Source organism: Rhinolophus sinicus, chromosome 8 (assembly GCF_057876585.1).
Source record: "Rhinolophus sinicus isolate RSI-liver-muscle chromosome 8, RSI-T2T, whole genome shotgun sequence".
Classification (NCBI taxonomy): domain Eukaryota; kingdom Metazoa; phylum Chordata; class Mammalia; order Chiroptera; family Rhinolophidae; genus Rhinolophus; species Rhinolophus sinicus.
The window spans coordinates 36,540,308-36,562,582 of NC_142508.1; the positions used below are offsets into that span (position 1 = coordinate 36,540,308).

Consider the following 22,275-nt stretch of genomic DNA (forward strand, 5'->3'; position numbering starts at 1 on the left):
AGCAGACAGAGTAGGGATCTTCTTAATTCAGTGTGGGACTGACTGGGTTTGAAGCTGGGTTCTGGTCTTCTTGTGGGGGGGTCTACTTGCAGGTGACTTTCTTCTCATTTGTAATCCTGCTTGGGCCCTAAAGTGTTTCCGGGGCCTCTCCTTCTTATAAGACCCTGAACATCAAACACTAGGGGAAATACGAGCACAGTATTGGGCTCACCTCAAAGCTCATTCCTTCTTTCCAGGATTTTGGCCCGTCAAGCCCTGCCTGCCTCAGTGGCCCCCAACTCCACTCCCGCCTCCAGCCCCATGACACTGCTGAACACTCATCTCAGGTTGCAGCCTCTTAGCCTACGCTTTCTGGTTGCTTCCTTAGCCTTCTGGCCCCTCAGGCAGAATGGGCTTCTCTTTCCTCTGGGACTTTGGGTGCCTTAACTTTGATGTCTTCAAATAGATTCTATTATTTTTAATTAAAATTTATTGGGGTGATAATGGTTAGGAAAATTATATAGGTTTCAAGTGTACAATTCTGTAATACATTATCTGTATATCACATTGTGTGTTCACCACCCAGTTAGTTCTCCTTCCATCACCATATATTTGACCCCCTTTAACCTCTTCTACAACCCCCGTCCCCTCTTACCCTCCGGTAACCACTAAGCTATTGTCTGTGTCTGAGTTTTTGTTCCTTTGTCTTGGTCCTTTGTTGCTTTGTTTTATATCCCACATATCAGTGAAGTCATATGGTTCTCGACCTTTTCTGACTTATTTCGCTTTGCATAGGAATAGATTCTATTTTATATCTGTGTGTCTGTTGTATTTTGTTTTTTTCCATTTGGTCTCAGTGGAAGTGTTGTTCTGACATGATATTCCATCATGGCTAGACACCTCCCTTGCTTTTGGTCTCTGCCGAAACCACCTGCTCAAAGAAGCCCTGACCTCCCAAACTAAAATAGTAACCCTCACCGCCTTCCCCTCATGTTGCTTTACTTCCTATTCATACTCATCATCAGACCACTAAGTACTTATTTCTTTGTTGTCCCTCTCCCACGAGATTGTAAGCTCCATGAGTGAAAGCTTTTGTCTTTTCCCCCCACCAATGTCTAGAAACGCCCCTGCATACATTAGGAGCTCAATACATGTTAGCTGAAGAATGATGCTGTATTATCTGATGGGAAGGGAGGCCTGGTCTCTGCCCTCAAAGCTCAGTCTAATTAGGTAAAACAAAACCCAAAGCGTGTGGATGGCCACACATGAGGGCAGGACCCAGGGGCTGGGAGAGTCCTACATCCTAGGCTGGGTGGGTTGGGAGTTGAGAATCAGGGAGGCTTCTAGGAGGACCCTGGAGGGGCAGGAACATGGGAAAGGGAGGGCATTACTGACAAGGGACCAGCCCAACAAAGCTTGGAGGTGGGACTGAAAACACCATGTCACCCCAGGGTTCAGGCAGGAAGCTTCTGGGCCTCACACCTGCCTGGGCGGGCAGGGCAGTGCCCCCGACATCCAGAGGCCCCGGTAGCCAAAGCTTAATGTGAAAAACCAAGTCGGCACCCTTTACTGAGCACTTGATCAAATCCTCACAATAGTGCCTTGATGGGGGGCTTTGACTCCATTTTCAGAGGAGGAAACTGAAGACCAGAGGGGTTAAGTCACTGACCTGGGCGCACCCAGCTCTGCCTCCAGAATTGGAGGTCTGGGGAGCCCACCCAGCAGCTCTCACCCATCACACAGAGACACCAGGGGGAGTCAGGTGTGTGTGTGGTGGTGGTGGTGGGGGGGAGGCAGCAAATTCACTGTCTTTTAGAGCCCCAGGCAGATCCGGTATGAACGCTTATTCCGTCCCTCTCCAGCCAGGGCCTTCAGGCCATTACCCGGGCCTCAGGCTGTAGTCGGTGAGGTCCTGGTGCGGATGAAAGCAGATGGTGCGGCGCCCGCAGGATGCGCAGTGCTCACGAAGCATCATGATTACCGTGAATGACGTGCGCCCAGCGAGTCATGTGGCTTTGCTTATCCCACTACAGGCACACATGGCACACCAGACACACGCGGTAGTAGGTGCTCAAGAAGGGTTAGGACTGAGCACGCCCAGAACCTGGCAGAGGTACGGGAAAGCAGCCCCCTAATTCCCACTTGCTCAGGAGGGGAAAATTGAGTTCCCTCCCCTGAGACCCAGAGTCCAGGCCGCAGCGTCACAGGTAACCGGTTCCATCCCCCTCCCAACCTCACAGGGAAGCAAAGGTAACTCAGGTTTATTCAGTCATTAACAGGGGCCCCGTGCTCCCTGGTGGGATCCCAGCGGAGCAGTGGGGGCCCTAGAAAGTGGGGACGGCCTCCGGGACCGGAGTTCGGACCCGCCCCCGCTCCCGCGGCGTCCCCACCTCGTCCCGCCCCCTGCGTCCTTTGCCGATGGCCAGGCGGGGCCGGCCGCGGTCCAGGCCGTCCAGGAGGGCACAGGCCTGGCAGAGCGCGCGGCTGGCCAGCGCCCCGCAGCGGGAGCAGGCGCCGGGGGGCGGGGGCCGCGCGGCCGGGACCAGCGCCAGGCGCTCCGCCGAATGCACGAGGTCCAGCACCGCCGACGGCCGCGCCGCCTCCAGCAGCTTGAGCAGATCGCGCGCGTGGCCGCGGAAGGCCTCGGGCGCATAGACGCACTCCTCCGAGAAGTAGTCGAGGCGGCGGAAGTGCGCGTACAGCACCACCTCCTTCTGCGACGCCAGCTGCAGCGGGCGGCAGCGCGGCAGGGCGCCCCCCTCGCCCGGCGAGCCCAGGCCCCCGCCCCGGGCCAGCCGGCCAGCGTCGCCCCGCAGGAAGTTCATGAGCAGGGTCTCCGCCATGTCGTCGGCGTTGTGGCCTGGGGCAGAGATGGGGAGCAGGTCAGGAGCGGGCACCGTGGGGCAGCCTGGACCCAGAGAGACGGAGCAGGTAGCGGCAAGAGGTGCAGGCCATGGAGACCCCCAGGTAGCGTGGGGCAGCCAAGTGGAGGTGCAAGGTGGACACAACGAGAAACGGGGGGTCACACAGGCTCCAGTGGAGCAACTTGGGGTGCCCTCATTTGCCACCGGCTTACTGCAAAACAGGCCCTGTGCTAGATGCCCTTTCACGGAGGGAGTGAACGTCCTTTACGCTACAATATCATTTCAGTCTCGGTTAAAGGGTACTTGACTGCCCAGAAGTCAAAATGCATTTCACGCAGAACCTCAGGAGAGCTGTTGACACAAGTGCCTCTGGAAATGCAGATCATGGAAAGACCAGGGAGAAGGTGACTATTTACACAACAGTCACTGTCAAATTTAAGCGAAATCTTACCCTGCGTTTTATCATCTTATATCTGAGTCTATGCAGTAAAACACTGGTCTTTTCAGGGCTTCTCAAGTTGGCCCTACTTCCTCTCCTCAGGCCTCCGCGTAAGCTGTTGCCTCTGCTCAGAACAGCTCGCCCCACCCCCATTCCTCCTCACCGAGTCAGGTCTGGCTCACTCGGGAAACGCTTCTTAATCCCCACCTTTCTCCCTCCACCAGGTCCTCCGGTTGCAAACTCGCAGAGTCTGTGTACTTTTCTTGAGTACTATTACTTGTCAGGTTATACGTATGTGTGTGAGAATCCGGCAGGAGCAGACTGTCTTGTGTATCACGACAGCAGATGTTTACATAATGCTCCCTGCTTTTCAGTCTCTAGTCTAAGTGCTTCACACACAACTCATCCAATTCTGGACAATCTAGGACCCAGACACTATGGATCTCCCTCCCCATTTTACAAGAGGAAACGGCGTTAGGAGATTTGTTCTAGGTTACATAGCTTATATCTGGTACATAGTAAATGGTCAATAATTATTTACCGAAGTAATGACTGGGAGAGAATAGCGAGTTATCAGAGAAGCCAACGGAGAAAAAGGAATTAAAAGACAGTCGCGTTTCAGACTGCAGATGGCTTCTGACGGGAGATAGTCCTGCCGCCCCTCCTTTTGTGAAAGGAGATACAAAGAATGCCTTTACTTTTATTCAACGCGGAGAACCACAGCCCTGGCCCCTAGAGAGAACCCTCAACCTCTGTTTTCCAATGTGTGTGTATCCAGATGACGGCAGCGACTGGAAAGCCGGCCCCACGCCTCCCAGGGCCGGGCACATACCACGCCCGTGAACCTTCAGTGGCATGCAGATCCCTTTGTCCTGGTTGCGGGCCTCCACCAGGTCACACCCAGGGTCTCCTTTTCACTTTTTGGGCTTGCGCCTCATTCCCCGCAATGCCCGCCCTCACCCGTGTATGAGCACGGTCCTCTCTCCCACAGCGTCCCGGGGTGCTGGGCCTGTGCTCACCCGTCACGACGTGCGTGGCTCCCACGAGGCGCGCCCCTTCCTCCAGCGCCCGACGCCGCAGCACCCCGCAGAAGGTGCAGCAGGAGCGGCTACGGCCGGAGCCCGCTGTGCTGCGGGCCACTGCGTCCATCGTCCAGCCCCCGAAGAGGTCCTCGTAGGCCACGACGGTGAGCGGCAGCTCCCAGCGGGCCGCCTGGCGCCGCACGGCGGCTAGCGCCGCGTCCCGGTAACCGCCGATGCCCTCGTCCACGGCCACCAGCTGCAGCGAGATGCCCAGGCGCGGTACCAGCTCGCGCAGCACGTGGGCCAGTACTGTTGAGTCCTTGCCTCCCGAGGCACCCACGGCCACCACGGCGCCGGGGGGCAGCAGGCGGCCCGCGACCACCGTGTGCAGCACCTCGGCCTCAAAGGCAGCGCAGAAGCAGGTGCCGCACAGCGCTTGCCCGGAGCGTGGACGGCGGAGGGCGGCGCGCGCCTTGTGGCAGGAGGCGCACTGCGGCGCGGGCATCGCGGGGTCCAGGAGGGGTGGGAAGGGTCAGCTTATCCTAGACGGGTAGGGAGGAAAGGCGGGTTACAGTGGATTCTGGCTGGCGGGGTCGTTGCCTCCGGGGAGGCTGCCTGCAGAGCGCCCAGAGTAAACCCATTGCCTGGGACACTCTCTCCCCAGCACTGTGCAGACCTGGCGCCTTCAAGTCTCAAGTTAAGCTCCATTCATTCACTCATTCGTTCATTTATTCATTCATTCAACAAATACCAACCCAGGGGATCCTAGGCACTGGGGACACAGCAGTGAACAAAACAGAAAAGGGTGCAGGCACTAAGTCCTAGTGGAATAACCAACCCATGGGAAAGTAAGAAGTAACCAAGATACTTTACAAACGTGAGGCGTAATATGAGGGAATCATCCTCTGAGAGGAGGCCAGCAGGACAAGGAATCAAGCAGTAGATCAGGGTAGGAAGAATGTTCCAGACAGAGTTAATAGCAAATGCAAAGGACCTAAAGGGCGGGGCCTGTCTGTGTTCAGTTGGTTGCAATGTGTTTTGCGGCTGAAGATGGGAAAGGGTGGGATTTGGAGGTTGGCAGGTTGAGGAGCTTGGACTTTATTCTGGATGAGATAGGAATCACTGGATGATTTTAAGCTGTGGAGTGATAGGATCTAATTTATATCTTAACAGGATCCCTCAGGCTGCTGCGTGTGCGTGGAGGATGGAAAGTGGCGAGGGCAGACCTGTGAGGAGGCTCCTGCAATGATCCAGGTGAGCAATAATGGTGGCTCGGAGCAGAGTGGAGGCAGTGTAAGTAGAGAGAAGCGGTCGGATTCTGGATCTCTTCTGGAAATAGAGCAGAAGGGACTCACCACACAAGACTTAGCTGAGGGAGGGCAGTGGATGAGAGGAACAGGGGACATGGGACAACTCCAAGATTTGGGCTTGAACAGTTGGAAGAACCTGGGAGCATTTAGTGGGGAGGACGTGGGGGATAGGGAAGAATGGGGAAATACTGTGAGAGGGGCACGTTTATAAAGGGCAGAGAATCTGCAATTTCATTTGGGCATGGTAGAGTGGAGGTCCTTTGTTCTGGAAATCTTTCCTGAACCCTGCGCCGGCGCCGCCTGAGCCCCCAAGGCCGCCTTCAGTATCCCTGCAGGCCAGCCCTGACCGCTCTAGGTTGTAACTGGGACGGAGGAGGGTGCGCTCGCACTGCACCCAGCTTTGCGGGTGAGAACGAGGAGTCAGACTGCGCCGCAGAGTCCAAAGACGGTCAGCAGGGACCCTGGCTGCTTAGGGCAGTCCTGACTGGCGCGGGCCCCCGGGAGACACGCGTGGGGGGATCACGGAGAGGAGTGCCAAGTCTCCTGGGATGCCTACTGGAATGCGTGGGAGAAAAATATGGAAGCCATCAAGTACTAGATGGCACCGCGACAAAGGCCAGGACATCCGCCCGCGGGGAGAGAAGGCACTCACCAAAGCAGAACCCGTGCTGGAAGGTCCAAGCGGCGAGGAACGCGGAAGCGGGTAAAAAGACTACGACTCCCAGAAGTCTCCCCGCTTCGAGTCTATTCGCCTCCGATTCGCAGGTGTAGCGGTTCCTCCGAAGAGCTTACTGCTTTCCGACAAGATAGGCCTACAACTCCCTGCGATCCTCGTGGAGGCGTCACGCGCTCCACCCACGGCTCCCAGAATGCTCCAGGCCAGTCCGGCCTGTTTCCCATCTGCGCCTGCGCGGTAACTAGCGCGGTATCTGGTTTCCGTGCGCTGCTTCGCTGTGCGTTGCGTTGTGTTCCAAAGGTGGACTGGATGTTTTCCAGATTTTGTAGTGCTATTAGACAGTTTTTGGGGTGGGGAGAAAGGAGTGGGGTACGAAAGGGAGAGGTAGCGCGTGCGCCGGACAGATTCCGAAGGGACACAGGGTGGGCCTTTGCGCGCGCCCCCGCAGGCGTGGGCACGGGGGCGCGCTCAGGCCGAGGGCCGTGGCGGTGTTGGCTGGGGGCCTTGTGCGTGCGCGGAGCGGATAGTGGCTGTTTGCGGATCTCTACGCGTCATGTGGGCTCCGGGCGTGGATTCGGTGATCAGTTATGCTCAGGCGTGGGTCGGTGACAAATGCCCACGCTTCCTGCCTGGTGGAATTGAAGGCAGAGCTTGGGATGGACGGGAGGTGAGACCTGTGAGGCGGAGGGTTACCCCGGGCACAAGCCCCCAAAACCGAAAAACAGAGCACCTCTCCAAGTCCAAGCCCTCAGCCTCCTCCTATATTCTGAGTTCCTCTTGTTTGTACCCCTGTGAGGTCCTTGATAGGATTCAGAGCGAAGATAATGGGGGGGGGGGGGGGGGAGGTGGCGGCGGGAGGCATTTCAGTGTCTGAATCTGGCAAGGGTTGAACCATGGTCATCAGGTTCATTCGTTAATCATTGACCCGAGACTTCCTTTTTTGCCAGGCACGTTCTGTGAGACACAGGTGTATCAGGCCTGGTCAGGGAGATAGGGGTGATAAAGCTTGATGTAGAGGTACCACATGTCAGGGGATGCAGGAGCCCAGAGGTTTCAAGTGCTGCTAATCAGGTCATTGGAGGGGAGGGGCAGCAGCACTTAATGAGCCATAAGCATGTGCCAGACACTGCTCAGCACTTCCCAAGAAGCATCTCAAGTTCCTTTTCTGTAAAGTGGGGAATGATAATAGTACCTGCCTGGCAGAGTGTTTGTGAAGATAAATGAGTTAATGTGGAAAGTGGTTATTGGCCAAGCAATTAATTTTCATCCCATTTAATTCTCATAATCAGTGATGGCTTCCTCTTCTGAGCCAGGCCCACATTTTCTTTTAAAGCAGGTTGTGATGTGGGGATTTCAAAACCTCAGGCAATCTAAACATAGTCTAGGTCAGTTCTCAGTTGGTGATTTTTGTCCCTCCAGAGGACATTTGGCAGTGTCAAGGGACATTTTTGGTTGCAACAACTTAGAGGGCAAGTGGAAGGGTGTGACTGGTATGTAGTAGGTAGAGGCCAGAGATACCACTAAACTGCACAGGGTGACCTCCCATAACAAAGAGTTACCCAACCCCAAATAATAGTGCCATGGCTGGGGGACCCTGGCCTAAGTGGTATTGTGCTGTACCTTGGTTTTCGCCCCCAAAACTAGTCTACAAATTCAGGTGTTTCTGTTGGTTTTAGTCTCCTGCTTTGCAAGTGTCTTTAGACATTTAAGCAGGTCTCAACACCACTAATACTTTTGCATGAGAGGTTAGTAAAAAGAAAGTTAACCTCAAACTGGGTCTCAGTGAAGAAGAGACAATATGAGAGCTGGCCTGCCCACGTGACTAAGTGCCACTTGGTTAGTTGTGTGACCTTGAGTAAGTGGCTTAACCTTTCTGTGCTTCCATGTCATCTGTTCAGTGGTAATAGCAACTATTGGGAGAACTAAATGAATTAATGTATGTGAAGTACTTGGCACTTTGTAAGTGCTGTCAAAAGTGTGTGTATGCAAGGGGCAATGTTCTGGTTCCTTACGTCAGTTATTTGGGTTAGAATCATTGGAAATACTGAGAATTGGACCACTTCCTCTTGTCATAAGTAACCGTGTTCCTCAACCAGTTGACAAGTTGGGGCAGAGGTTTCTCATGGATGCTTTGCAAACATTTTATGTTCCATTTGTTGCAACACATTAACTTAATATTCTAAGGGGAAAGACTGAGTTGGCATCTGACTTCTGGCGAGGGCGGTTGACTGACTGTACATTCTCATCAGTTACAGAGTAATTGTTGAATCCCTCACTTTGGTGTTTGGGACCTGGCCCCTGACAAGCCTCATCTCTCACCACTGAACCTAACATCCCCACGTTTGCCAGTGAAATAACTTTTTCTGCCAGGTGTTCGCACATGTTGTCTCCTCTTCCTGAAGACTCTCTCCTTCACCCTTCCTCCGCTACTTCACCCATTTCTATTTCTCATACAGGTAGCCACTTGCATGTACTTCAGGAAGCCTACAGGGCCCTTCTCCCCTGCACTGGATTAACAAGCCACTTGAAGGCTCCCATACCCCGGTCCCTTATTTTGTCAGAGGCCCTGTCACCTTGGGCTTTGGCTGGCTGTGTCTGTTTCACTGTCTCTTTGGGTTGGGAGCACCTCCAGTGAGGGGCTTGGTCAGATTCGAATCTGGGTCCCTAGCACCGCTGGGCACAAGGCCAGGTACAGAGCAGGCAAGGTATTCAAGGCCCATTCTGAGCTGCTCCTAGCTTAACCTCTCCTTGTCGCCCACTGTCATCTGCACCCCAGTGACCACAAAGCTCAGGCAGAAAGCTTGCTGTGGGATGTGGTGGTTAAGGATAGAGGCGGCCTGATTCAGGTCCTGGGACTACCTTTCTAGTGGTGTAACTGTGGACGTTACATTTCCTCCCCTGTAAGATGGAGGTGATAATAGTATAGCCATTGTAGGGTTAAAGCAGTGGTTCTCAACTTGGGATGATTTTGACCCCCAGGGGACTTTTAACAGAGACATTTTTGGTTGTCACAACTGGGTTGGAAGGTCTGGCATCCAGTAGGTAAAGGCCAGGAATGTTACTAATCTCTAACACATAGGACAGCTCCCCACAGCTAAGAACTAACCTGCTCAAAATGTTACTAGTGCTGAGGTTGAGAACAGATGATACTTGTTGAGTGCTTAGAACAGCTGTTGGGCCATAGTGAGTGCTCTGTAGATACTAGTTACCATTACCTTCGTTACTTGAGGTCACCAAGCTTTCTGGTGTCTCCATCTCTCTGCCCAGCATGCCCTTCCCCCACTTGGCATGGGGGTTGAATGCCTTCTTTAGGACCTACCCAGAAACCCACCTCTTTGGGGAAACCTTCCCTGACCTCTACCACCCTTGTCCCCCAAGACACTCTCCACCTGATAGTGGAAAGAAGTCACACACACAAATTCAGGCTCTTACACCGAGTGACTTTGGACAAATGATTTCTCTGTGCCCCAGTGTCCTTATCAAAGGGTAGCTTTGAAGACGAAATGGGCCAGCACCACGTGAGTGTGTAGTGTCGGGACTCCCTTTTGGAGTCCTAAAAAGCTTATTGGTTATGATTGGGGAAGTTGTTTAGAAGAAATTTTTAATAAGATTTGCTGTGGAAAGAATAGGAACTAACAAAATTTATCACCAGGAGAGTTAAAAAGGCTGTTATGTGTTATTTACATGAGACCCACATGTACTGACTAAAGACTCAGAAAGTGGGGAAGTAAAAGGGTGGGAAAAAGTATACCAGGAAAATAACCCAGAGAAACCTAAGTTTAGCTACATTAGCCACCAATGTAGATTTTGAGTCAAAAAGCACTATCTAATAAAGAGTGTCATCACAAATGAGAAAGGAAGCTTAGCACAGTGGCAGTATCGTAGCCAACGAGGTTTATTCGAGGCACGATTATTGCTAATTGAAACAAATGAGAAAGGAATAACCAGGATGACAAAACAATTCCAAACCTGGATGCACCTAACAGCATAGTCTCAAAAGAAATAAAACTGAAGTGAACAGGATGACAAGAAATCGACGCGTTCCAGAAGCACCGTGGCATTTTAATATACCTCTCAGGAATTAATCAAGTAGACAAAAAACTATAAAGCTATGGGAAATTTGAACAAGACCACCAACAAGCTTGAACTAATGGACAGGAATGGAACCCTGTACACAGTGGTGTGAGAATACAGGGTTTTGCCAGACACACATGAAATCTGCACAGATGTCCTAGGCGTAGCTGTTCAATATGGTGCCCCCTGGTCACACGTGGGCGGTGAACATTTGAACTGGCTTGTCTGAACTGAGCCGTGAATGCAAAATCATACCAGGTTAGAAGACTTTATGTGAAAAAAAAAGTAAACTATCTCACTAATAAATTTTACCTTGATTGTTAAAATGGTAATATTTTTGATATATTGGGTTAAGTGTAACATTAAAATTAATTGTATCATTTTTTACTTTATAAATGTGGCTAAAAGAAAATTTAAATTACATCTATAGCTTGCATTATATTGGACAACCCTGCTCTAGAACACAAGTCTCAGCAAATAGCCAAGTCACCCTGCCCCACTCCCTGGGCAGGACAACAGACCTTAACTGAGAGGCTTAATGAGAAGTACTTAAAAGTAGTTCTGATCCAATAAATGAATTTTCCCATTAGTCTCTGTTTATGATTTAGAAAATTCTTGAAAGAATTTTTCATAAATCTTAAAGCTAGCTAAGACAAGGTGTGTGCGTGTGTGTGTGTGTTTAGATATATACTATAGTCATCTTAAAACACTTTTGCTTCGGACACCCCAAAATCATTTTGAAAAACTTTGTATCACCACCTCATTTAAATTGACACTTGAAATTTTTCGTTAGGTTTTTGTTGTTACTCAGAGTTAGAAAACATACATCTTATAAGGTGACATGAGGATTGACTGTTAGTGGGATAAATATTTCATGACATGACTCAATTAAATAGGTTTTAGTTACCTTAGAGTAATACACACCAATTCTAATAGAGAACATTAATTTTTACCTGGATACTTTCTTCAGTGTAACAAACAATTTGTCCCTGAAAACATTCCAGTTAATTAAAAAATATATATATATTCGCTAACCTGTAATGCTTTGGTTGTTCTGAACACAGAACGTCCCAACATCAGCCAAGCTGCATCTTAGATGAGTGGGAGAGAAATACACACCTGCAGGGAGTACCTCTGCTTTGTTAGGTAAAACAGGCTCTGTATCCCAAGACATTTATGACCTCTGGAGGTCAGGAAATTTAGGGATTGCTTTAGAGCAAAAGTACAATCTGATCTGGGGCATGTGTTTCTAAGCCTAACAGAACCAGCCAGAAAGATACTTTCCTGATGGAAAAAAATGAGTTTCATTCCTAAAGAAGAACTTAGTTTTCTAACATGAGATTTTATTTGGAAAGAGGGGCTTCTGGATGGTTTGATTTTCACCCTTTCCCTCTTGTCTATGAAGTGTTTTCAGGACAGTGTGGGCCTTGGAGAGTCTACAGTGTGTGACTTAAGTCAGTCAAAGGCCCCCTCTGCCTTGACCTCTCCCTTTTCATTGAAAAAAGGGGCCTGATAAGCCTGGGTTGGGACAGGGAGTGCTAGGCATTGTCACCCACTAACTACTGACTCCTTTAGTCTGGCTCAGAAAACAGCTGGGATGGGAGTATGGTTAGGAACCTGCTGAGGAGGAAGGGAAACCAGGGAGTCCAGACTCCTTGGGGGAGACCCTCCTGGGTCACCCAGACCATGGTCGTCTCCTAAGGGATGTAGAAGCACCCCTGTGGCAGCCAGACAGCTTTCTTTGTACAAATGAAGATACGATTTACTAAAGAAAACAGAACCATATCACTTGCAAAATGTGGGCATATGCTCTACTAATTTGAATCCCGTAACATGCATGAAAATTGCTGCTAGTTTAGGACATCAGAAAATTTTCTTGAAATCTTATGTAACTTTGGGAACAAAAATACATATAATTGATTTTATTATACTTGGTTCATTTTTCTACAGTAGTGACATGGAGTCTATTATTTTTTTGAGGAGGTAACAAGAATATATCCTTATGCTTCCACACTTAGTCACAATTATGCTACCAAATTCTTTTTTACAAGATCATTGTAACTAAATTTTCATCAAGAGCCCAAATACAGTAGCACTGTGTCTTAAATCATAACCCTTATAATTGTAATAGGAATTACAAAATGAAGAATAAGAAAACAATCATTGGTTAAAATCTGTAAAATGCTCAGGCTCTAAAATGCCTCTGTCATGTTTCCTGTGGAGTTGGAGGGGTCATTTTTAACTGGGCTCTCCAGGAGACAAACCACACTTTATAGCAGTAGACTTTCCTGTTCCAGTGCAAGGAGAATTGGGGAAATGTGAGCCTGGCATTCTCACACTGGATGATGTGTGACCAGCACACTCTGTTAGTGGCTCCATGGAAACGACCAGATGCATCCAACTCCTGTGACTGGCCAGTGTGGTGTGACTCAGGCACGGTCCACACCCGTAGCACTCACAGCTGGGAAACAAATTATTATGAGCCGTACTATTTTCAGCCCAGCAAACACATCCATAAATTGCTGCTGGGTCAACTCTACCAGGGTATTTCAAAGGCTGGTGCACCAAATCCAGCTAAAGTTCCTGAGATGTTCTTGCCAGCTGTCTTCTGTGTGTGAATGGTGTGCATCTCCACCCTACCTGTGAGGTCTAGTGCCTTCTCATTTTGCTTGAAGGACAGTTATCTGAATCTAGGAGTGCCACTCAAACGCCTGGATGATGATTTCTGAAACAGCTCTCCTACCGTGTTTCCCCGAAAATAAGGCCTAGCTGGACCATCAGCTCTGATGTGTCTTTTGTAGCAAAAATCAATATAAGACCCGGTCTTATATAAGACCTGGTTTTATATTACATTAAAATAAGACTGAGTCTTATATTAATATTTGCTCTAGGGGCTGGCCCGGTGGCTCAGGCGGTTAGAGCTCTGTACTCCTAACTCCGAAGACTGCCGGTTCGATTCCCACATGGGCCAGTGGGCTCTCAACCACAAGGTTGCCAGTACGGTTCCTCAAGTCCCGCAAGGGATGGTGGGCTCTGCCCCCTGCAACTAAGATTGAACACGGCACCTTGAGCTGAGCTGCCTCCCAGATGGCTCAATTGGTTGGAGCGCGGGCTCTCAACCGCAAGGGATGGTGGGCTGTGCCCCCTGCAACTAGCAACGGCAACTGGACCTGGAGCTGAGCTGCGCCCTCCACAACTAAGACTGAAAGAACAACTTGAAGCTGAACAGCACCCTCCACAAATGAGATTGAAAAGACAACAACTTGACTTGGAAAAAAGGCCTGGAAGTACACACTGTTCCCCAATAAAGTCCTATTCCCCTTCTCCAATAAAATCTTAAATAAATAAAAAATTGCTCTAAAAGATGCTTTAAAGCTGATGGTTTGGCTAGGTCTTATTTTTGGGGAAACATGATAGGTGAGCTGCCTTTCTAGCTGAGAAGCTGGGAGAAATTCTACCAGCAGATAGTTCTTCCTTGCTCCTGTCCCACAACAGAGAATCTGCTACTGAAATTGGATTCTTGTTTCCTCAATGCTCCAAACTTGAAGGATTTTCTATCCTGGATCACATTCTGTCCTGCCCCACATTTGAGATTTGATCCCCAGCCTGCTTCTGTAATGAGATAATTTCTAGTTCATCTAAAAATATATGCTCTGACTTAGTGACAAGGACGCCGGCCTGTATGTAACTTTCAGTGCCATTTAAAAAGCTCATTTATCCATCTGTTGATAGTCTTCACTTTTGGCTTCAGGATGATCATTGGGACCAGCGCGGACCAGCCCAAATCCTACTCATTTCTGTTCATGGGACTCATGTGCTTCCAGCTTAAAGACATCTCCTGGGATGAGCCTAGAGAGTAGAGAGGTTCTTTTGAACCCACTCCACTCTCTACCATCTTTTCCCGAGATCACCAGTTTCCACTGTAAATATAGCACCTTCTCTCTAGCATAAATTCAAAACAGGACTCATCATGCATCAGCTAGGATCCCTGATGCACCGGAAAAGATCCCAGATTCCGTTCTTCATGCTACAGCCAGAGGGAAACCTCGAGGGTCCATGAGTCAGTCCCTGTCTTCAATGGATCCTTGGAAGAGCAGGAATTCAGAACCCTCCCCGGTCCTTCTTCAGGAGCAATGCTGGCACCACGTCAGGCCTCAAGGCCAAGAAGTTTCTTTGGAGAGAGAAAGAAGGGGATGAGGAAGGGGAGAGGGAAAGAGGAGAAAGGAGAAGGGGGGAGGGAGAGAGAGAGACAGAGGCACTCTCCATTGGTGAAGAACCACATTGCCTGTAGAGCAGTTTCTCAACCTCAGCACATCTTTTGGTTTGGCGGTGTGTGGGTGGGCTGGCATGTACTCTGTAGGATGTTCAGCCCACCAGATGCCAGCAACACTTCTCGCCGCCACCAGTTATGACAAAAATGTCTAGACATTGGCCGATGTTCTGAGGGTAGGAGGACACAATCTGCCCTAGCTGAGAGCCACTACTCTAGAGCAATCTTTGAAATATGTGGGTCTGATCGCATCACTCTCCTACTCACGGTGACCCAGAAGACCCTTTCTGATCTAGCATCGTTGCCACTGTGACCTCTTTTCTTACCACTCTTTCCAGTATTCCCCCCTTTCCTACCTCAGTGCCTTTATACTTGCTGTGTTCCCTCTGCCAGAAACATTTCTCTCTGCTGGCTTCACCTTGTCCTCCAGGGCTCGGTATAAAGGTTCCCTTCCCAACCACCCTAGCAGAAACAGCCTCCCTCTGTCTCTTTACTCTCTACTCCCTTTCGTCCTCTATCCTTTTCATTTATAGGTTTTTCCCACTGTCTGAAATGATCTATTTTCTTGCCTGTCTTCTCCACCAGAATGTAGGTTTCATGGGGGCAGAGGTTTTTGCTGATTTTGTTTTTGTCTATTTCCTTGGTTCACACCATAATGCCTGGCACAAGGTGTGGTACTTAGTAACTATAGATGAATAAATAAGACTTTGTTGTGGGTGATGTTGGGGGCCCAGAGGTGAGTCATGCCCAAGGCTGGCAGGTGAGAGAGCCCCTGGACACAGATCATTTCCGTTCTGGTGACCAGAGCTGTGACAGCAGAAATACCAGGGACCAGGAGAGTCCAGAGTGTAGATGAGAGTGAAGGACGTGGAGAAGACAAGGAGTGCCTGTGATGGCTCCTGAAAGATGAGTAGGAGTTGATCAGGTGGAGAATAGCGTCTATCTGCATCCATCCATCCATCCATCCATCATCCATCCATCCATCCATCATCCATCCATCCATCCATCCATCCATCCATCATCCATCCATCCATCCATCCATCCATCATCCATCCATCCATCCATCCATCCATCCATCCATCATCCATCCATCCATCCATCCATCCATCCATCCATCCATCCATCATCCATCCATCCATCCATCATCCATCCATCCATCCATCCATCCATCCATCCATCATCCATCCATCCATCCATCCATCATCCATCCATCCATCCATCCATCCATCCATCATCCATCCGTCCATCCATCCATCATCCATCCATCCATCCATCATCCATCCATCCATCCATCATCCATCCATCCATCCATCCATCCATCCATCCATCCATCCATCATCCATCCATCCATCCATCCATCATCCATCCATCCATCCATCATCCATCCATCCATCCATCCATCATCCATCCATCCATCCATCCATCCATCCATCATCCATCCATCATCCATCCATCCATCCATCCATCCATCCATCCATCCATCCATCATCCATCCATCCATCCATCATCCATCCATCATCCATCCATCCATCCATCCATCCATCCATCCATCCATCCATCCATCATCCATTTCTGGGGCCTCCTGTGCTGAGAAATGCCGGGGCCCCAGAGATGAGTGAACCCTGAACCTTGCTCTCTGCAAGCCCCTAGTCTGATGGGGGAGGCTGACACAGACAGTCATAATCCAGGACGTTCAGACTGTGGTGGAGGGAGGAACAGTCTGTGGAAGCCACTAGGGGCAAGGAAGGGAAGGGCACCCAGAATGATCAGGAGTGGGATAGGTCCTTTGCATACACGATGCTGGAGATATGAAAGAACCTAGCCTCGTTCTGGAATAATGCTCAGTTTGTGTCACACCTTGACCTATGCACATTGCATGTTATAGCACAACAACCCAATGAGGCTGATCCAGCTATAAGCCCCATTTTACAGACAAGGACATTGCGCCTTCGGAAGATTGAGGTGCTTGGCGAAGGGAGCAGCCCAGCTGGTGTCCACTGTGATCAGAGGGTTGGAGCAGGCTGAAAGAGATGAGGCTGGACGTGTGCACAGGCAGGCTCTTTGCACAGGTCATGTGGCCTTGAGTAGCCTTGGCAAATCTCTCACTCTTGTTTCCCCTCTGTGGAGTGTGCAAAGCCAGTCAGGGAAGGATGGGTGCAAGAGACTGGGCCTGAGCCCCATGGCACAAAATTGAGGGGTTTGAAAAATGGGAGGAATGACCTTCTGTTTCCTTTCCCAGAATGGAATATCAGAGGGGGCTCTTGTTATTATTTCTAGGGTGCAACTGCTGATTGTTGGGTTATTCCTCTACCAACACCACCACCACCATGGTGTCACCACCTTCTTGCGCTTCCTCATACAAGACAAGCCAGAGGTGGGAGAACAGCTGTCCTTTGTGGTCTAGGTCTCCTCTCCACGGATCCCTCAGTAGGACATATACTCCAACCTCAGGCACATCCACTCCCTGCACATCAGAGAGGCATAGCTGCCCAACTGTCCCATCTCCTCACCCCACACCAGTAAGCTTGTAGGGGCCTCCTATACCTCCAGCCCCACCTTGGGCTTTGTAGAGATGTCAGGAATCCCTGAGGAGGGGCCAGAACCTGGAAGCAGAAGGCAGGGCCTGGTAGCTGGGGGTGATGGACCGAATGCTGATAATCTATGCTGCCTCATAATGAATCACCCCCAAACTTAAGTGTCTTTAAACAATCATTAACTCTCAAAGTTAATATGGGTCAGGAATTTTGGGAAGGGCTCAGTTGGCAGTTATGGTCCAGGTTTTTCTTGCAGTTGCAGTGAGATATGGCTGGAGCTCGAATAGCAGGGGGCAGATGTGGCAGGAGCTGGCTAGGCACCTCAATCTCTTCATGTGATCTCAAGGGCTCTCTGTGATGTCTCTGCAGTGGGCTAGTTTGGGCTTTCTCACAGCGTGGTGGCCTAGAGCTTCCATGGGGGCTGATGGCTTCAAGAGCAAGTATTTGTGTAAACAAAGTAGAAGCCATATGGCCTTTTATGATCTAGCCTCAAAAGCCTTATAGTGTCACTTGTGCCATACTCCCTTCATTGAAACAGTCACAAAAGCCTACTTGATTTGAAGGGGTGGGGATATAGACTCACCTCTCAATAGTACTAATTCAAAGTCACCTTGTAAGAAGGTCCTGTTGGGTAAGAGATATTATTGTGGCCATCTTTGGGAAAAAACACTGTCCACCATAGAAAGAGAGGAGGCACAGAAAGAGAAGAGGGTGAGTGGGTGGACAGTGGCGCTCTCAGGGAGAGAGGGAACTGCAAAGGAGGGTATTCTGAGATGTAGGGAGAGTGGGTGGCATGAGAACCATCCAGGAGGAGACATGTGGAGGCAGGTTGGGATTGGAGCTCAGGAGGCTGATGGAGGACTATTAGGGTCCATTGGAAGAGAAGCCACAGGAGGTGAGGAGCTTGCTGAGGGGGAAAGAAAGAAACATGGGAGTCAGGGGAGAGATAAGGGAAAGACCAGAGGCAGAGGTACCGAGACGGGGAGGGAAAACCAGGAGGGCAGGGTGTTTTTCAGCCAACTGGGGCATCTCAAAACCCTTTGTGCTGGTATATTAGTTTCCTAGGTCTGCAATAACAAAGTGCCACAAACTGGGTGGCTTAAAACAAATTTATTCTCTCACAGTTCTGGGGGCCAGAAGTCTAAAATCAAGGTGTTGGCAAGGGTTGGTTCCTCCTGGAGACTGAGAAAGAAACTATCCTATGCCTCTCTCCTAGCTTCTGGTGGCTGCTGGCAATCCTTGGCAATCCTTGGCTTGTTGGCCAAGGATTTATGCCTCCATGGCTGCCTTCTCTCTGGGGCTTCACATGGCCTTCTTATTAGGCCCACCCTAATCCGGTATGACCACATTTTAACTAATTATATCAGTGAAGACCCTATTTCCAAATAAGGTCACATTCTCAAGTTTTGGGTGGACATGAATTTGGGGGGGAGGGCATGATTCAACCCAATACAATTGAGTTATGGGGCTTCTGGGGTAGGTCCCTGATCATTTCTGGCCTTTGCCTCTCTCAGATGGCCCCTTGAAGGTGATCATCCCAGAGAATCTGACGATGGAGCAGCTGGTGGTAAAGAACCCACTGGTGGAGCTGGGAGGCCAATACCAGCCACCCTACTGCTGGACACAGCACCACATGGCAGGAGTGGTGCCCTACTATGGGCAAGCCCAGGACCTCCAGCACCTGCTCTTCCATCTGCACCCCTCCCTTCAGTACCAGCAACTGCACTGTGCCATCTATGTGGTGAACCAGGTGTGGCAAGCACAAAAGGGCAGAGAGCTCTGAGCCCTCTGAAGTTGTCACTCTCTAAGCTGACAGTGTCTGGGCCAGAGAGTATCTGGGGGTCTGGATTTATGAGTCGATTTGAATTGGGACATCAGAGCGAAGGGCTATAGGTTTGGTCTAGACTGGCTGAGTCTAGGATCAGCTTGAATGTCTATCTGAAGGAAAGGCTTAGTCTCACTGAGTCTGGGCCTCTCTGAGACCCAGGATTACCCGATTGGACAATAAAGCTAAGGGGTAAATTAAAGGAGTTTGGGGTCAGTTACCTGCTTGTTGAATCCCGGCCTTGCCCATTACTATCTGTGTGGTCAGAGTTTTGGATCAATCATCCATCCATCCATCCATCCATCCATCCATCCATCCATCCATCCAGACAGCCATCCATCCATCCATCCAACACAGTTACTCAGAATAACTCTGTATAAACTTGGGGAACAACTTATCCTCTGTGCCATGGTTTTCTCATTTATGAGATAGGAATGGTGATAATACCTCTATCATTGGATTGCGGGGAAAATTAATTGAGTTAATGAATATAAAGCAGTGAGACTAATGCCTGGCACATAGTAAGTGCTCAATGAATGATATAATGATGATGATAATTATGGTGATGGTGGTGATGGTTGTGATAGTGATGATTCCGGTAATGACAGTGATAAACAAGATGCTGCTGCTGATAATGACAGTGGTGATGTGATGATGATAGTGGTCATGGTGATGATGGTGATGGTGATGATGGTGATGTTGGTAGCAGTGACGATGGAGGTGAGGTGATTATGTTAATGGTGTTGAAGATAATGATAAATATGATGATGAACGTGATGATACTAAGTGATGATGCTAATGATTAAGGTGGTGGTGATGAAGATGATGATGGTAGAGGAAGAAGAAGAGGAGGAAGACAGGCAAACCTCATGGTTCCTGGGCATCAGACCTAGTCATTATCTAGTAGGAGCAGAAACAGCGACACAGGTGGTCCCTGATCCCTCCTAACCTCTGCCTCCCTCAGTTGGCCTCTTGAAGGTGATGATCCTTGAGAACCTAGAAGGTGGCTGAAGAGGGGGAGCTGAGAAGCTGAAGCTACTGACTCAGCCTAGGATGGGGGTGGGGGTCCAAGAAAAGTTTCCCAGGAGGAGGTAACCTTTGAACTGAACCTTTCTGGACAAGTGTGGTTTTCCAACTCCACAGTGGGTATCAGAAAGGGGTTCCAGGTGAGAGAATGGCACTTGAAAAGGTGAGAGCAGACTTGCCTGGCAGGTGGGAGAACACTACTGCCTGCTAGTGAGGACAGCCCCGAATATCTCCATCCACCCAGGTAAACACTTCACCGGGGCAAGTTACGCAACGTGGGGTTCTGGGGAGCGATGCAGGAGAAGGGCTGGGACTGTCTTCTTCCATGAGGTGAACCTGCTCCCAGAGGACGACTGCGACCTCTACATCTGTGACATCTTTCCTGCCCATGTGTCTGTGGCCGTAGACGTTCAACTACAAGTAAGTGGAGGGAGAGGGACTGTTGGCCAGGCCCTGCCATTCCCTGTACCTGTCCATTTGTATGGTCCAGACCCTGGTCCCTGGGGCTGAGGCAGGAAGGGGACGAAGGGGCCTGGGTGAAGGTCTCGTAGTCAGTGAAGAATCATCCTCTGGGATGTCGGTGTCAAGTGGGGGTGGTTTGGTTAATAATGAGGCAGTAAGGATGCACTTAATAAAGAGGTGGGCAGAGAGGTTAATGGAGGTCAGAAAAGGGGAACAAATGACAGGAGGGACTAACTAGGGGTCAGGAATGGGCCATCAGTGAGGTCACAAGATGGGCCTGTCAGATGACTCAGGGAGTAGATATCCCAGGGTCAAGTGGGGGGTTATCTTAAGGGTCAGGGAAAGGGCTACCCCAGGATTGGACAAGGGGACATCCCAGGGGTCACATGAGAGGTTATCACAGGGGTGAGTGGAGAAGGGCTAACCCAGAAATTAACCTTGAAGATCCTAGCCAGAGGGCCAGGGCCAGTTGCTTGAAATTCCTTGTGTTTCCAACTCTCTCTGTCTCTCCAGACTGCCCTACTGAGGCCACCTTGGAGGGGTGTTTGCCCTGCGCCATTTACTACCCGAGGATAAATGGCTTCCCCAGCACATCCTGGGGCCGATATCATGAGGACGACATTGCAGCCAGGTGGGGGGCCCTGCTCTAGGGAGCCTGGCACAGGGAGCTGGAGGTCCCTCCATGGAGTGGGAGAGAGGCTGCTCTGGACTGAGGGGGACACAAGCTGCCCTGGCCTGAGAGGCTGGGCTGTGGGATGGGCACCCTATCAAAGGAGACAGGCCTCTGGCCTCCTTACCCTCTCCCCTTTAAGGTTTAAACTAAATGGGATGCTCCTCTCACAGCCCCACCTGCTCCTTGGCTGCCACCAGGTGCTGGAGGAGTGGCAGGACTCCAGACACAAGCAGAACCCTCAGAGGTGAGTCCAGGTTGGAGGAGGGGTGTCCGGTCCTGGACAGTCCTGGAGACCTGGGCTCACATGGGTGCCCCTCTTAGCCCTCTCCCCGGGCCCCCAACCAACGAAGGTAGTGGCATGATGGCATGAACTCAGTGGGCCACAGGCTGCTCTCCAAGGAGCTGCAGCCCCTCTACACCAACCTCACGGTAAACATCAAGTTCTCAGCCCCAGGAGCCCCACTGCCAAGTTGAGGGGTATCTGGAGCCTAGAATGGAATCCCTGGGAATAGGGCTGCAAGGCAGCCCCTCCCACCTGGTTTCTTATTAGTTTATTTTACTCACTTCTTCTCTCCGCCATCCCTAATCCCCATCCTGTCATTTCCATTCATTCAGGGTCCCACTCAAGTCCACCAGGCACTGGTTCTCTCCACGCTGTTCCAAGTACTTTACACACACTTACTTTTCATGACTCGTGGGCTGTAGGCACTATTATAATCTTCCTTTTGAAAACAAGGACAGATGAGTTAACTAACTTGCCCAATTGATGCAGAATCAAATACAGGAACCTGGCTCTTGGGCCTGTCCACTTAAAAGACTATGATATTCTGCTTCTTGTGGGGGAAAAAAAAGAAAAACAGTGGGAGGAAAGAATGAATAAAAAATGTGAGGATGGTTGAATAAATTACAGCATGTCCACATAATACCATGCAGCCGCTGAACAGCTGTATTGCAGTGTGGAAAGAACAAGATGCACACACATGTATGAGGATTCAATATTTACAAACAATATTTACAAACAAAGAGGAAAGAGGTCCTTCATAGGTGTATGATTATGAGCATAGTAATGAGTGTGTGTGGATAACAATTTTGGTAAACTTCTGTAAAGGGCCAGAAAATAA

The 22,275-nt window shown here is 50.1% G+C and overlaps 1 protein-coding gene and 2 pseudogenes across 5 annotated transcripts; 2 read left to right on the forward strand and 1 right to left on the reverse strand.

Annotated features, from left to right (window-relative positions):
* Positions 1-2,224: 2,224 nt before the first annotated feature.
* LOC109438420 (cytoplasmic tRNA 2-thiolation protein 1) lies at positions 2,225-6,818 on the reverse strand. 4 transcript variants are annotated; one of them, XM_088800589.1, is made up of 4 exons: positions 6,267-6,818; positions 5,531-5,633; positions 4,302-4,846; positions 2,225-2,887 (listed from the first exon to the last, which is right to left on the reverse strand). In XM_088800589.1, the coding sequence occupies exons 3-4, from the start codon at positions 4,807-4,809 to the stop codon at positions 2,304-2,306; spliced, it is 1,092 nt and encodes a 363-aa protein (XP_088656715.1). In that variant the 5' UTR covers positions 4,810-4,846; positions 5,531-5,633; positions 6,267-6,818; the 3' UTR covers positions 2,225-2,303. The 4 variants fall into 4 exon arrangements, with proteins under 4 accessions (XP_088656715.1, XP_088656716.1, XP_088656714.1 ...); XM_088800590.1 differs by having other exon boundaries at positions 2,225-2,839; positions 6,267-6,614; XM_088800588.1 differs by lacking the exon at positions 5,531-5,633 and having other exon boundaries at positions 6,267-6,817.
* A 3,331-nt stretch (positions 6,819-10,149) lies between these two features.
* On the forward strand, positions 10,150-10,221 carry LOC141567746 (U4 spliceosomal RNA; annotated as a pseudogene).
* Positions 10,222-16,840: 6,619 nt separating this feature from the next.
* LOC109438418 (beta-1,4-galactosyltransferase 3-like) lies at positions 16,841-22,247 on the forward strand (annotated as a pseudogene). Its single transcript, XR_016022185.1, has 6 exons — positions 16,841-17,153; positions 18,683-18,920; positions 20,264-20,439; positions 20,995-21,112; positions 21,294-21,398; positions 21,439-22,247. The product of XR_016022185.1 is annotated as a beta-1,4-galactosyltransferase 3-like (transcript).
* Positions 22,248-22,275: the final 28 nt, after the last annotated feature.

What these genes read in the sequence shown, in the direction of transcription:
- LOC109438420 (XM_088800589.1), bottom strand. Translation starts at nt 4,809, where the DNA reads ATGCCCGCGCCGCAGTGCGCCTCCTGCCACAAGGCGCGCGCCGCCCTC. An exon ending in AGCCACGCACGTCGTGACGG is followed by an intron (nt 2,888 to 4,301) that starts GTGAGCACAGGC and finishes CTCTGGGTCCAG; the next exon opens with GCTGCCCCACGGTGCCCGCT.